At 38.8% G+C, this 17,048-nt stretch overlaps 1 protein-coding gene across 1 annotated transcript in view; it reads right to left on the reverse strand.

Annotated features, from left to right (window-relative positions):
* The window catches only part of SPOCK3 (SPARC (osteonectin), cwcv and kazal like domains proteoglycan 3), a 473,026-nt gene that overhangs the window by 288,519 nt on the left and 167,459 nt on the right, over positions 1-17,048 (reverse strand). The window contains exon 2 of the mRNA XM_082253008.1: positions 4,406-4,451. Coding sequence (XP_082109134.1) covers positions 4,406-4,451 — 46 coding nt within the window. The remainder of the gene's footprint in view (positions 1-4,405; positions 4,452-17,048) is intronic.

Consider the following 17,048-nt stretch of genomic DNA (forward strand, 5'->3'; position numbering starts at 1 on the left):
GAAGTACCACAACAGTAAGTAAACCACAATGCGATTTATGCATTGATATTTTTCTTCAAAGCAAACTTCTTTGGAAAGTAAAAGCACCTTTGTATGTTTTATCACGAAACAGAAAACAAGTTTAAGTGAACACCGCCCGGTGGCCAAAACGAATACTACACCTAACCTATTTTTACAAATGTAAGTCATGACCAGGTTTCCTATATATGGTACAGATACATAATAGGAACTTGATCCTTTTATAACGGACTCCCTCTGTCCTATTAGAATTAAAAGGATCAGGATGGAGGATCACCCCACCACTGGCATTATCAAGTATCACACTGGTTCTAAGTACTTTCAACCTGAATTTCTTTTTTACTTCATACACAATTATGACTACTCATCCTACTTATACTCTATACTCCAGAGACCAGTGCCCACCCCCAATTTCTGTGTGGAAACATAAGGACCAAAGACAAGGTTTAATGGCAGCACCTCTTTAAAAGTATGTATATTATTGGCAACCAATGAAAATTCTCCATTGGCAGCACAATAGTCTAATTATCTACCAATATATTTACAGATACGGTGAAAAATTTCCTTGACACAGGCGTAAAGCCGAAACGCATAGGAATTTAAAGATATCTCTCCCTACAGACTTCACGCCATGCAAGCGTGAATAATAGAGAGACATACCAATTGTCACCTATCACAAATGTCACCTCTTCTTTCTTATCTTCACCAATCACTAATGGGTCTATAACCCACACCTCGTGTGATTATTGTACCCATGTATTAATATTTTTTGAATAATAATAAAAACACTACTTTTAAAAATAAATTGATTCTATACTAGCCCATAAAGTCCCAAACCATTGGCCTGAGGTACCAAAAACTACCCTTTACTAATCTTCAAGGGATGAAGGCTAAAACCTACTAACAAGGTCTTGAGAACCAAACCCATTAGGAGTATAAACCAACTTTTTATAAATTCCTGTGTCACATAAAGGCATCAAAGAACATTTTATAGTAAGTACAAAAACCTTATTATTTAAATCGTTTTGTCAAATGTGTTCTGTATTTGCAAAAAAAAAAATACACATCCATTTTGCCAGAAATCCAATCAGCAACTTCCTTTTCTCTCTGCTCCTGCTTACTTTTTTTAGTAAAACAGAAGTTTATTTGACATTGAATTTCTTTGTCTACAAAACACATTCATTCATACAATAGTTTTGACAAATCAATAATTAACTTGTTGACAGAAGTGTTTACAGGTTTCATTACAATTTGGCCACCAAGGAAACCATAGGGAAGTTTCAGTGCTTGTTACCTCTGACTCTTAACAATGTATAGGAATGGTTTAATTATTCAGTAGAAGATATGAGGGGACTCAAGTTTTTAAAGCAGTTTAGGAAAACCCTAATGACTGGACTTTAAGCCTCCAGTCACCTGGGTTCGACTTCAGGTATGACATGTGATTGACAAATTGTACCCAAAGGAGAAGCTAATGTTTTTCTGTGGCAATGTCCTTATAGATAGGATTTCAAGTAGTGCGATTTGAGAAGTAGTTTGTGATTTATTTTTTCAGGACTTCAGCACGATTTCACTGCCAAGGATTATAATGTAAATTGTGCTGTAAATCGTACCTGAGTCTATATCAGCACTACTTGAGCCCTGAAAGAAGTTAAATATTAACCTTTTGCTAGTTAAACTTTTTTTCTTAACATCACTGTTCTTCCCTGTGACATGTACAGCAGCTCTCATAAGTAGTACTGAAGTACTATTAAATTGTTCTAAGAGTTTCATGGACTAGTGTACCCAGCCACAAACTCCCAAATAATGTGGCTGAATGTTGGTGAGTTTTGGTAATATTTGGCATTGAGGGGCTTATTTGACAAGGCACTGAGAGAGCCACTCTGCTGTGCAGTATGCAGTAACCCAACCGTGCTTATTTTTATTAGTTACATTTTTCCCAGCTATCTCTGAGAACTTCAGAACCCCTGTAAAGAATATAATGGGGGGGTTCTGAAGTCCTGCCCTTGGGCAAGAATGCTGCTTCTGCAAAGATACAGCACATTGAGTTGAGAGCTGTCACACTAACACAGGAAATGTGTTATTAGAAGGATAAATAAATAAAATTAAATGTAAAAAAAAAAAAACCTTAGAAAAAACCTTAGAAAAAAAAAAAAAAGAAAATGAATGAAGCCATCGGGACTGGTAAATTGCAATTTATTAATTATTTGTTCCTGGGTTTAGATATGCTTTAAAGAAACAGAGGTCTCATTAAAGTCCAAATGCTGGTTAAATATTTTGTTAAAAAGGTGGCAGCAAAATTCCCTTTTAATCCAGACATATCCCCTGAAGTACCTCTCAGTAACAAGATGTCCCCAGTAGTCCAGGTTGAATTTCACCCAGCATCACTCAACCCCAAAGACTAAGAACTGTATGAATGCAAGGAGTCATGGTTCCACCTCCTGAAAGGGTATTACCATGGTCCCCTTCATTCACAGTGTACTTGTGCAGAGAGCGACACTCATGTCAACTCTGCATTAGTAAGGATTGCCCAGCTAGGAAAAGAGATGTAGACGAAGATTACACGGTGGTGTCATACAAATAAAGCATAATGCATAAAATACAGCCAGCATAATGCCCAGGGAAGTAGGGAATTTATTAACCACTTACCGACCGCTCACATGGAGCGTACTGCGGCAAAGTGGCTCGTTCCCGTCCAGCGACGTAGACCTAAGTCGCTGGACTCCTCTCCCTGTAGGCGGCGCTCGCGCGCCGCCGGAGGCGCGCTCCCGCTGTTTTCATTCACAGCGGGAGTCGGGCCAGGGGAGGAGCAGCGGCGATCACTGCTGCTCTGCCCCGATCGTCGGGGAATCGAGTGAGGAGATCCGCCCGCCTGTGTAAACAGAGCGGGTGTATCTCCATAGTGACAGGGACTGACAGATCGGAGTGTTCAGCATAGCTGAACATCCGATCTGTCCTTCTGTCACTCAGTCACCTCCCCCCCCCCCACACGTCAGTAAGCACCAGGCATACATTAACCCCTCCCTCTCCAATAAAATTAACCCCTTCACTGCCAGTGTCATTTTTACAGTAACAGTGCATATTTATAGCACTGATTACTGTAGAAATGTCACTGGTACCCCCAAAAGTGTCAAAAATGTCAGTCAAGGGTCCGATCTGTCCGCCGCAATGTCGCAGTCCCGCAAAAAAAATCGCAGATCACCGCCATTACGCGTTAAAAAAAACACCAAAAATGACAGGAATCTTTCCCTTTGTTAGTAAACACAATAACTTTTGCGCACACCAATCAAAATACGCTTATTGCGATTTTTTTTACCAAACATAGGTAGCAGAAAACAAATTGGCCAAAAATGTAAAAAAAAATTGATTTTTACATTTTTTTGGGGGGGAATTTCATATAAAAAAATGTTAAAAATATTGTTATTTTTTCAAAATAAACGCTCTTTTTTTGTTTATAGCGCAAAAAGTAAAAATCGCACAGGTGATCAAATACCACCAAAAGAAAGCTCTGTTTGTGGGAAAAAAAGGACGTAAATTTCGTTTGGGTACGGCGTTGCACAACTGCGCAATTGTCAGTTAAAGTCGCACAGCGCCAAATCGCAAAAAGTGGCCTGGACGGAAGACAGCAAAATCCTCCGGTGGTCAAGTGGTTAAGGAAAGAGTACAGACTTTAGTGTTGGACTTCACTGGTTTTTCTATGGGCCTCATCACATTTAGCTACCTTCCTGGTCTCCACTGTTCATGTACTGTTGATGTAGTTAATGAAAACAAGTTCATTTTGCCAAGAAAGAGGGTCCTAGTTTTATACATTAGTCTAGGAACATAATATAGGTTGCTTTTAAATTACAGGTCATTGCTTAATGCATGCACTAGAATACACATAGTACAAGGTTTGTTTTTGGTTACTTTTGCTCTCCCTGAGTATTCTGTGACACAAAGAAAAATTCACTGAAATCTACGCTGAGCTGAGCAGTTTCTCAGCACAGCATGAGGCAAAGCAGTGATTTTCAATTAAGAAAATAACATTACAATAAACAGTTTGTTTCACCGTGCCCTTACATAGTATAACCCTAAGAGTTACCAGTGCCCAACTAACTATATTTCAAGCTGTCTGAGCAATCAGAAATGAAAGAAGACGGAGATGGTGTTGATGACAGTCAAAATAAACATGAAGATGACAAACTATTAATTTAGAGAGAGAAAATAAACTCTCCAGACATGACAATTAAAAAGATTATATATATATATATATATATATATATATATATATATATATATATATATATATATATATATATATATGCGCTAATGTATATGCATATACATCAATAACATGAGTCACAAAATGTACAGGACAAAATAAATGTTGAAAGTTGTCTTTTTATCCTACCTTGATCAAATGGTCTTCCTGGATTCCAAGTGCGGAAGTAATCATCCTAAAATATAAACAACAAAAGCATAATCAATCAACATAAAAACACCTTTATTATGGAGTAGGGAAAACATGCAGTACATCAACAAGCATATGTATAAAACAAAAATGATACAAACCTCTACTTCCTGAGTGGGCAAGCAAGCAAAATAAATAAGAAAGTAAATGACAGTGAGAACAATACAATATAAAAATACCCTTTAATATAAAGTGTTTTTCTTTCTTTTATTTTCCTGGTTAATGTTCTATTAGTCACACTGAATGTCAAACTGTTTCACTCTGTATTTTGATAGGGTGGTGATAGGAAGAAAATAGCACATAATAACATACTTAAATAAGATATCATTGATTATGCCTTGTTTCATAGAGGAAAATTTGCAACAATAGATTTCTACAAGAAAACATTGAACAATATAGCCAACAAGCTGCAGGAGACTGTGATTAAACGAGCAAGGTATGTAATTTTACTAGTGCAACTTTAATCATTTTAGCCACAGTTGCTCTTACACCCATGGAGTGTAGAAAATGATTGCTTCTATAGCTCAAAGACATGCTAGAACAAAGATATCTGCAAACGTCTACTGCTTGCACATTTCATTTAACTAGCCATTCTGGTAAACTGACCTAAGTATAAAAAGTCATAAGACATATTAGTTCAAATACTCCTGTATTACAGAATAAGACTTTCTGTGACAAATAGACTTTCTGTGTGTATACCACCACTTTTTAGAGGGTAGTAAATAATATATCATAAAAAAGACAACTTTGACATTAATGAGTTGATGTGACATGAAATGAAAATGGACAAGAAGTAACATAAAAATACATACTCTTCATTATATTAAAATGTAGGGAATACTAAAAAGTATATAAGGAAAAATCTGCTTCCAAATGATAATTCTATCAGGTTATAGTCAACAACAATTTACACCACATTGGATGCTCTCTTAGGGATTATGTAAGAATATGATGAATTAGCAAACCTATCGGACCAGAGGATAAGAGAAAATCTGATTCACTCCCCTTTGCCATACTATACATAGATCCAGAGAGGATCAAGTTCCAAAAAAAGCAATTAGGCAACACTTCTGAAACAAACAATGCATCCTCAAATACAGGTAGACAATTGCTAGTATAAATACAAATTTAAAACAATTCAAAGTGAAGTCAATGTACATCTTTACATCATCCTGGGTCATCCATTTAACTGTGATTTGATTTTAGATGACAGGATCCCACCTTTATTACAAAGAATGATCTACTGAAGAAGTTCTTTCTTACACGTAGCCCAGCTAACCTGCATTTGCTTCAATCATCATATCCTATTTTATTAAAATTGCACCTTATTCTTTTTTTGTAATACATACAGGGTCTCTGGGATAACAGACCTTATGTAAGTGTGATGATAAGATTTTTTTGACCAACCAGAAACACAGTTTTATTCTTAAATTGCACTACAGAAATCAAAGCTAAACACTAATTGTTCGCTATAGTTTACAAGAAATGTTATAGTTAACAGTTTTTCTTAGGTGAAACCCAAAGAACAAACTGTATTTATATAATATATGTTACTACTTGTGCTGGTATAAATGGAAGTCTTTTTACATATGCTTACCAAGTGTCATTGCCATACATTTTAAACCTAACAGAAAAAGTTGAAAACGTGTTCTATACTATTTGTTTTTTATACCCTAAGTGAAAACTACTCATTTTCATTATTCCTTCCAAGAGTTGCCAACAATAGCAAAAAAGGGGATCTGGTCCCATTATCTAATATACTTTTGACCCACTACAGACAATGCATGCCTAACTTTGAGTTTCATTTTTGAAAGAATGGAAGGATGAAAATGTGATGGAACATTTCAGAAAACTACAAACATTAGAAAAACTATATAATGACTACTTTGTTTTAATGCATTGCTATGTTTTTTCACATTCTACAACATAACTTTCAAAAAGTTTCAATTTTTTGCCCAAGGCTTGAAAGTTCCAATAGTGCTTTTGTGAATCATAATGTTGATGAAACGACAGCCATGAAAGCTATGGGTCCTATTTCAAAAATATGTTTCAACCACAACACACATATATAATTATTTTGCTTTACAATTTTAATGCACATATTACCATCTGGTATAACAATTAAACAGTTGTAGGTCTACAGTGTTAATGTGCATATACAAATTTAATAAATCAATTAGCTAAGCATCAATTTTATAACACACGCATGCAGGGTATGTAATTCATAATGATGTCTCTCCCTGTATTAAAGATAGATATGTTGAGCATGGGCTGTGATACTTTTTTTTGCACTAACACCCCCCCCCCCCCCACACCTTCTTTCAGACCCAAGCAGTGCTAATTTAAAATGTTTTAGTAGAATGTTAAGTAAGATAATCCGAGGAAAGAAAAAATACAAACAAGCATACACAGCAGTGGTGATTAAACTGGTATAGTTAGTAAGATCAGGCAAGGAGAGGGCTTTAGACTGGAAGAGAGAGCAACAGTCACAGAGGGGAGGAGGTCAAAAAACTGTTGGATAGTAATTTAGAAAACCTAGGTCCACATTTAGTCAATTATCTTTTGTGTCAAACAGAGTTATCATTCTTAGTTCAAAAGTTTTTCTTTCCTGAGTAGTTGTATTATTTATTTTGTTTAGTCTGCAGGCTAAGTTAAACATATCTATTAGTGTTTGGCCAGCTTTAGGCCCAGCCTCCTCTTATTTAATTGTCAAATATAAGATATCTTTCTAGCCAATGAGGTTCTGGAATTTGACAGATGAAAAAGAAAAGTATGGTGCAAGCTAGAGCTTACATAAAGAAAGGTTAAAGTGGTTATAAACATCAGACTTTAAATATAAACAATGCATATCATTCTACAGTATGTTCTTGTCTCAATTAAGAGCTCCAAGTGTCATTTCTGTCTGCTGCTTCCTTCCTCTGGTATCAGCATGAATCAGTTCTGACAAGTTTTCTTGACAAGAGAAAAAAGGTGATGGGGAGGGATCTCCAGCTGATCGACAGCCTCATCTCTATTTCTGTATGCTGTGTGAAGGGGGGGGGGGTGTGTCCTCTGTGTATCATCTGCGGCCAGTCACTTCACTAGGTATATATAAGGGGTTACAACCACTTTAGGGGCCTGTATACTGCTCGTGCTCCCTAGGCACAAATTAGCTAAAGCTAAATTTAAGATACATACTAGTAATAATAGGCATCAGCATTTTACCAGTAAATGTTGGATTATACACTTAGGTGAACCTGAGATTGTCACATAGAATAATAATCAATAGTTAAAAATAACTATTGGCCATTCAAGTTCTCTCATTGAGGAGGAGTTCTAAGTCGGGTAAGTTGTGATGTCTATTCGGTGCTTGCACATAAATAAGAGTGACTCCTTCAGCATACAGATAAGAAGCATAACAAAGGTATTTGCAGGCACCTTATAGCTTCTAAGCATAAGCAGTACAGTTAATTTATAAATTCTGCAAACCGTGACAGCTGTGCTTTCAATAAATTCTAAGTAAACTTACACAAAATAATGTATTTCTTAGTGTGTTCTAGAGACTAAAATAAAAGAATTCAATCACATTCTTTCTAAAGCCTGGTTAGAGATATGTTTTAGTAATTATAGTACATAGAAATCAGAGCAGATGTAACATTAATTTCTTCTCATTCCCTAAGGAAAGCTATCTGGAGTACTGTGAACATTTCCATGAATATTTAATTAAGAATGGTGAACAAATCAAAGCTACAGCACCTATGAAAATTCTGCATTTCCTGACTAAGCAAAACTGATCATGACCTATATACAGCGATCTACTGCAAACATTATGATACATTTGTCTCTTAGTTTCCACTATTACAGAAAATCTTCTAATACTAAATTATCCCTACATTTAGCAAGTATGGTTTGATGCGCATAGGCCAGTATTTGGTGCTTTACTAATGCAAATAATGCAGTAAAAACATGCCTCTGCCTGCTAATAAAAACAAGTGCTATTATTATTTGCTATATACATTAATGGGGGGGGGGTGTGGCCTGCATGGGCATGTGAGCGCATCTCACCAATCTCCTGCAATAATAATAATAATCCTCCGCCGATCCTTCCCTCCATCACCGATCGGCTCCATTTTGCCCTAGCCTGCCGCCCAGTATATTGGGAGTCTCAGAGCTGTGTCTTCTGCAGCTTGCCATACATGATGACCCGCAAAGGCAGAGAAGAAGCTGCGGCCTCGGCGGCTTCAGAATCCCTAGATGGCACCCAGCAGCATCAACGGCTGCCTCCTGGAGGGGACAAGCCCAAGAGTGGCAAAAGTAACACTCCCAAACCCCCCAAGCAGCTGGGGAGGGGAGGGATATTTTATATTATATTATACACAGAAAATGTCTGCTGCTATCGACCAGTCTGATGGGGGGGGTGGAGTACCTCTATTTGAGGCAGATGACATGTCAGGAGACATGCAGACCAGGGCTGTGAATCCTGATGAAGGGGGCATTGATGATTCTTTCCAACCCACCCGCGGGGGATATCCTGCATGCTGTGCAAAGATGCACTGCATCCGTGGGTGATTTAAAGGAACGTTTTGGGGGACTACGGGAAGTGTCTCTTCTCCACCAAGACTTGCACAAGATAAGGGAGAGTACAACTGCAGCTGAGGGCAGAGTTAATAATCAGGAAGACCATCTTCCCCCTTGTCAAAGATGCCAGAATTGATGCACAACAGGTGGCAGCCACTCATGAAAAGATGGATGACATAGAAATCTGTCTCCGCTGTAACAACATGCCTATTGTGGGGTGGAGGGCCAGGACCCAGCATTCGTTGAGCGGTGGCTGCTGGAGCTGTTTGACAGAGAGGCTTTTACCCCTCTATTCGCAGTGGAGAGGGCTTGCTGAACTACAGGGATCGTGAAATTATCCTACGGCTGGCCAGAGAAAAAGCAAATATAAAGTATAACAGTGTGAAAGTTCCTTTCATCCAGATTTCTCTGCTGAGGTTCAGTGCAAGAGGGCGAAGTTTCAGGATGTAAAAAAGCATATGATTCCCCTTCAAATACCTTATGCCATGCTATACCCGGCTAGGCTGAGGGTTACTGCAAGAGGCCAAACCCACTTCTTCTAATCTGCCCCTGATGTGGACTCATGGTTGGATCATAATGATCAAAGCTTGCGACATCGACGGGAGGCCGTGGATGAAGTCTGACCTACCTTACTACTTGCCACATTGGGCGATCTGTTGCTGCCTCTTTTCCATTCTTTTTGGATCTCTACCTTTCCAGCTATTTTCACTTGGAGGGCCCTTTCTTTAGCCCTAAAATTCTGAGCAGGATCTACGAAAGAGTTTTCTACAGTGTAATGTTAATGAGGGGTGGCAGCCTCTTTGTCTTTACACTTTGTTACATGTTTCGAATTGTCCTGTTGACGAGAATGGATCTGATGACCACGGTTGGGTCAATTCGATTAAACACTACATTTGTTTATGTGACTTCCAGTGCTAGATACGGAACTGCATCTGCACAATGGTACCATTTACCCCTTCCTTATATCTGGTGGTTACTACCTCAATGCCTGTCCCTATGTCCTTCCGGATTTCCAGAAATGTTGGCATACTTTCAAGCGGCTGCCTGGAAGTTTTCTTATTACTGTGATTCTACTCCACTTCCTGACCTGATTTGCACTGGTATATTTGGATGTACCCAGGTGGGATTCCTATACCCATATTATATCACTGTTGCTGTCCCATGGCTGACATTTTCTTAGTGTCCTGGAACATCCGGGGTAATCATGACCCTTTCAAGAGGACTCTGATCTTCTTCTGTATAAAACAATTCCAGCCAGTGATAATATGTTTCCAAGAAACTCACCTTACTTTGGACTCAGTGTCATGCCTTAACTACTCATGGCTACTGGGAAGCTATCACTCCACACATAACAATTATTCATGGGAGGTCAGTGTCCTGATTCACAGGGTCCTGGCCTTTCCAGAATTGAGCTCTAAGGTGGACTCTGATTGGCGGTTTATTTTTTTACAATGTGAACTGTATGCTATTACTGTTGTGCTGGCTTTTATATATATATATATATATATATATATATATATATATATATATATATATACCACCTCCGTTTTCGGGAGTGATGATAAGGGAGTTACTGTCGTACCTGGCTGACAAATCGGATATCCCGGTGTTACTTCTTGTGGATTTTAATTGCTACCTAGCTAGACCTGCTGTTAGATAAGCATCCGCCTGTGCTCCAGCCTGGTGGGTGTAGAACCACGGCCTCGGGTAAGATAATTTCGGAAGTGGGCTGGATCGATAATTGGCGATTTAAATATCCTTTGGATAAACAGCTTTTTTGTTTCTCCAAATCCCATGGCTCCCTATATAGGATTGACCTCTACCTGGGTAACACTTCTGGTATCCCCTTGGTGTCTCGCTATGAAAATTTCCTACGTGTGTCTGACCATTCTCCTTTGGTGGTCTGGATAAGGGCCCAACCGCCCTTGTCACTTCCTAGAGCCCCATGGAAATTAAAAGATTTTTGGCTACAATTATTTCCCTCTCATGAGTGTATAGATAATGAGATACAGCATTTCTTTGCCACAAACCTGGATATTAGAGAAAAACTGGTGTGCTGGGAGACCTTCAACACACACTTAGGGGAAATTTTAATAAAATAAATTAACGCAATCAAAAAAACATCTTCTGAGTTTGTGCTACAGGTTGAAGGCCAGGTGATACAGTTGGAACTACAATATATTTCTACCTCACTTGATTCCGCAAGGGAGGTGTGGATATTGGCCCAGGATTCTTTGGATCAGTTGAAAACCTCAGCTGCAGAACGTAAACTTTTTTTCTAAAATGGCGTTCTATGAAGAGGGAGAGAAGACAGGGCGTCTGCTCGCTAGAATAGCCAGGTCTCACCAGTCCTCCCCTGCCATAGGTGCCATACGTGCCTCTGATGGTCGTATAGTGAACCGCTCTGAATTTATCGCTATGGAGCTAACTCAATTCAATGTTAATTTATATCAATCACAAAGTCAGTACTCCATGGAGGAATTGGCTGTGTATCTAGATACTTTGGAGTTGCCCACAATGACAATTGGTCAGCGGTCAAAACTGGACTCCCCGCTGACATTGGATGAGGTGCAGAGAGCGATTGCTTCATTCCCTGGATTTAGATATGGCAAACTACATGAGAAACTCATGTTGTACGCAGATGACATGCTGCTCTTTTTGGAAGACACTGATTCCTCCCTAGAAGGAACATTTTACAGTTTGGCTGCTTTTTGAGCCTAACCATTAATTGGGGGAAGTCGGTTTTATTGCTATTGGATGGCAGTTCGGGGCAGTTAGTTGGGGATTCATGTTACCTCAAACATAATGGACTATTGCCACCTTAATATACATCTTCTACTGTCCAGGTTTAGGGATAGGGTGAACACCTGGAGTAAGTTGCGTCTGTGGGTAGCGGGCAGGATCAATCCGATTAAGAAGATCTTGATGCCCCAGCTGCTGTATCCCCTGCACAACTCACCAGAGGTAGTCTCCCTAAAAACTTTCAGAATAGTTAATTCTATCTTCAGATCCCTAATATGGAATAATCGGACCAAAGACGAGGGTGGCCTGGCACTTTCCAATCCCTGGCTGTAATACATTGCAGCTCAATTACAACATCTTATTGGCCAGTTCCACCTGGTAGCTCCCATGGGCCATTATCATCGGCTACCTGTATTATGCTAAGATGTACTGGAGCCAGTGACATCCCTAGTGGCTTAGAAGCCGGTCTGTTCATGAAACCACATAAAACTTTTCCCGCTTATAACCTTTTTCCTTAAAATGTGGCTCAAAGCTAAACAGCTACAGGGGGTCTGAGGATTTACAGCCTACACCCTGATCTGGGGATTTTTTCATTTTCAATCCTCCAGGAGAGATTTAATCTCCCCTCCTATATGCAATTTTACTACATTCAACTACAACATGCGATTAGAGCTCAGGGTAACGAATCTTAGTGGCTTTTATTGACAACCCCTATTTTCACATTGATTTCCTCAGCAGCACATGCTAAAGGTCTTAACTCTCAGTGCTACAATAAGCTGTTGAGTGACTATCTGGATGGCTATCTCACCAAAGATAAAGAGAGATGGGAGGGAGACGTAGGATCACTGTCTGATGATCAGTGGGGAGACATGCTGCAGGTGGTAGTAACTAGTTCCTTAATCTCCTCACAAAAACTATCCCAGCTTTACATAGTCCTAAGATCCTGGTATTCCTCCAACCTCCAACCATTTCCTAAAAACCCATAGCAGCCCCTTATCATTCATTATTCTGGCATGAATTTTGGGGGAAACCTCACATTTTTTTTGTAATTTTGCTGTAGGATGTATTGCAGGAAAAGTGACATGTTAAAAAAAAATAATTTGCACATTTTACCAATCATTTGTATTCCCCTGTCAACTTATTTTTTTTGTGTAAAATATGGCACAGGGACCTCATGCTGTTTTTTACTAAGCAAACCAAGCTGACATAGAATTGTCATTTACTGGAAATTAAATTGCCATTGTTTGTAAATGTCACATTGGATGTATACTGTGTAAATTATATTGGTGTGCCACTTCACAGGCAGGTTTAGGGTAAGCCCCAAACATGTTATTAGTTCAGGAATTGGGTATTTTTAATGTGTTATTTAAGCATTATAATCACTGCACCCTGCTAAACAGTATTTCTATTTATTACTTTATTTATTTTGGGCAATATTACATTGTACATGTCCCTCTGGGGAGTGCCCAGCCGCCATGCTAATTGTTTGACAATCCCTATTAGCATTGAAAATAGCCGGAACTGATTTGAAAGATTCTGCTCCCATTGGGGTTCAGAACTTCAGCACGGTTTGTCAAAGTTCAAAGAGTCCAGGTATGTTCAGATCATCTCTACAAAGTACTAATTGTGCATTGCATTGCTACCCTCTCTAATGCAAAAAGTGAAGTACATTTTCTAAGGGAGAGGCTTGAAATAAAAAGTGGGCCTTGCCGTTTAGTGCAGTCTGGTTTAAGTGGAAAGCAATATGCGAAAACATACAGTTTATCCTTGTGTTAAAGCTTCAAGTAAGATAGTTAGAATTTTTTTTTAGTTGTAAAAAGTATGGACACATCCTTGTGCATAGAAGTGCTGAATTTGAAGTATGCCTATGAGTATGCCTATGCAACTGGGTAATTAAAATCCATCATCATACCAAATTTTTGGTTTACTATCTACGTTTTATGTCAAAATGTTAAAGTGTACCATTTGTCTAAGACTGGATACTATTTCTTTGGATGTAGCGAAATTGTATTGACGATACTTGTTTATGTACCTTCAGCGCCGGTTCACACTGGCGCGACGCTACTTTCAGGGGCGACCTCCGAGATTGCGGTGCGAGCAGCGCGCCGCGACCTCGGAGCGGCCGCCACAGACTTCATAACATTGAAGTCTATGGCGGTCGCCTCCTGGTCGCCCCAAAGAAGCTCCGAACCCTTTTTCTAGGTCGGAGCGACTTGTGTCGCTCCTATTAGAAAGGGTCCATAGCTTCCCTATGGGAGGCGACCTGCGGCGACCTGTGAGGCGACCAGGTCGCCTCACAGGTCGCCCTAGTGTGAACCGGGGCTTAAAGGTTTAATAAAATACGATTGATAATAACAAAAAAAAAAAATCCATTGTCATACTTCCCTAATGTGTTTCTTTTGATAATATTGAGATATAGAATCCCTCAAATAAGAAAATTAAGCCTCATGCACACTTGAGCTAAAAAAACAAACAAAAAAAAAAAAACGCAGCTTTTACAGGTGGTTTGCCTCTAAATGCCTCCTCCATTTTAACCTGTGTGTCCATGCTACATACAGTAGGAGGTTAGAGGCAGGGGTGCTTAGGCATGTTCCAGTATTTTAGTTGCCAGAATTCTGGCCAAGAGAATGTGTTAATTCCAGATGTGGGAATGCGCATCAACGCACACAAACATGAATGCAAAAATGCGGCTTTTTACCGCATTTTTGCTGCTGCTAAACTCCTGTAGGAGAAAAAAGTATCAATAGAATACAGTGTGCATGGAGCTTTAAACTGAAAACTTTACGTGAGGTTCTTTAACAACCGTAATTCCCCAAAAACTTTTGATAAAATTTAGAGAGTGATAATAACACATCAGAAGATTTGTGTAAGTGATATGTTCATGAGTAGCTGTACGTGATAGATGTTTTTTTTTCATGATATTAGCACAGTGTTAAAGTACGTTTTGAGAATTTAGTGGCACTTTTATCTTCTATTTTAAGTATAACAGCACAAAAAAAGTTAAGCAATGACATGAATGATTATTTAGTTCACAGAATCCTTAGCAGTTTATATTATAGCCTCTTGTTAAATATGCATTACTACCAGCATAATTTACACTCTGCTAATAAAAAATGTTTCTCTAGCCAATCATGCAACACTGACTGACTCCTTTTCTTAAAATGAATTGTATATTTACATCCAGTCTTCCATCGTTTAATTTAATTAAGGCCAATCATGCATCTGCTCAGCAAATAACTATACTACACATGCAAGAAGTTTTCAGCTACCTTACACAAGTTTGGGCTCTTGCTTGGGTATTGTGCCTTTACGGAGTACAGGGCTACCTCCAAAACATGCCTGTTTTTATTTTTTTCTGTGCTATATATTCTGTATGCCCAATTTTGGGAACTCAATTTAGATTTAGGGACCACACTTTAGAGAGGGGACTTCACGTATCAGTGTGGCTTCACATTTACTTGCAAATGTATGCAAGAAAAGCTCCTAATTTAAGGTCCATAAGGACACGGATGAGTAAGTTTAGAGTGGAGGAACATGACTGACCTGCACATGGTTACGATTAAGCGGACGTTTATCCGTGAAATGCGCCAACTACTGTGCGTTCATCTCTTGTCTCTGACTGTATTATGGATACACTTTGAATTGATTTTATCTTTTGGATACGTAAAAAACAGATTTTATATATTTTTCACCTTCAAGTTGGAGTGCAACTATTTCTCTCTATATACTATAGCTGTCTGGACTGCGGATCCTTGCTGCACCTTATTTTGATGGTTGGGATTACCTTATCACTGGAGCGGTTCTTTTGCCCTTTCTGCTGATCTGTGACTGTGGCCTGCACAGAGTCCTGACCTCAACCCGATAGAATACCTTTGCCATGAATTATAACGCAGACTGCCAACCAGGCCTTCTTGTCCACATCAGTGCCTGACCTCACAAATGCCCTTCTGGAAGAATGGTCAAACATTCCCATAAACACACTTCTCAACCTTGTGGACAGCCTTCCCAGAAGAGTTTAAACTGTTATAGCTGCAAAGGGTGGGCCAACTCAATATTGAACCCTACGGACTAAAACTAGTAAGGCATTAAAGGTCATGTACTGTATGTGTAAAGCCAGGCATCCCAATACTTTTGATAACAGTGTATATACACACGAGGATTCTTCAAAAAGATTGCGCATATGACACTTTCAGACATGACCAATTATTACCCCTCCCGCCCTCCCCATTTCCAATGAAAATAAAATGAAAGTATGAAAAAAATTTGAAGACCCCTAGTGTATATATATATATATATAAGATGCAGGTAAATATAACTATCTCAAACCGATACTAAACACACACTGTTTAGCTTACATTATCCCTTCTATTTATGTATATCGATGATGGCACTGTATTTATTTTAATTCAAAAAGAACTTTGTTCTTAATATACAGCTGTTAAATGACCCAGCTCTTTCCCAGCTTGTCTGCAGGAAAACAACAGTGGGAGGAGCTTCTAGTCCTCTGCTGTCAGTCACAAGACTGGTATTAAATAATTGTTTTCAATCATCATACAACTCAAATACTCATTTGTACCACAATATGGTGTGGGCTATTTAGGGATGGCTATGCCAATGTTTCACACCCTTCCAGTCTGTGTCTATTTTTTTGTATGTACTTAGAATTACAGGCAGGCGATGCCGCTATTCATTTACATCCCACCCCTCATAGTGTAGAGCTTCTTAGTGGACACGGCAGAGTCGGATGTCATTTATCTGGAGTGTATACATCCACATGTGTGACTCTATAGTCATGTGAGCTGAACAGATAAGAAAAAAGAGGAAATGAATAGCTTAGAAGGGGATTGAAACTGGACCATGATTAGTAGATAAGGCAACGGTTGGTCTACACAATCTCAGGCTGCAGCAGGGATAAAAACAAGAAGGAAGGGCAGAGAACAGCAGGATCAACCAGGTTGTTTACAGAATACAGAAAATAAATCCCATAGAGACTGAATGAGTATGAAGAGCATGTAATACAGAATGTACTGAGAGTTTTTATTAATGTGGGTTTAATGACCTTTTAACAATATATGTATAGTTATCACTATGGATCATAAGAAGAAAAGATAGAAAAAGTTTGCAAAATATTTTTAAATGAGAAATAGCAAAAAAAAAAAAGAAAAAGTTTACGAGAAAAGATTATAATGGGACACTGTAAGCATTAACAAAAAAAATAAAAAAAAACCTAAGAATTGAAAAGACAAAGCACAGCATAGAAATGAATAATAGAAAACAGGTCAGG

This window comes from Pelophylax lessonae, assembly GCF_965119305.1.
Source record: "Pelophylax lessonae genome assembly, chromosome: 1".
Classification (NCBI taxonomy): Eukaryota; Metazoa; Chordata; class Amphibia; order Anura; family Ranidae; genus Pelophylax; species Pelophylax lessonae.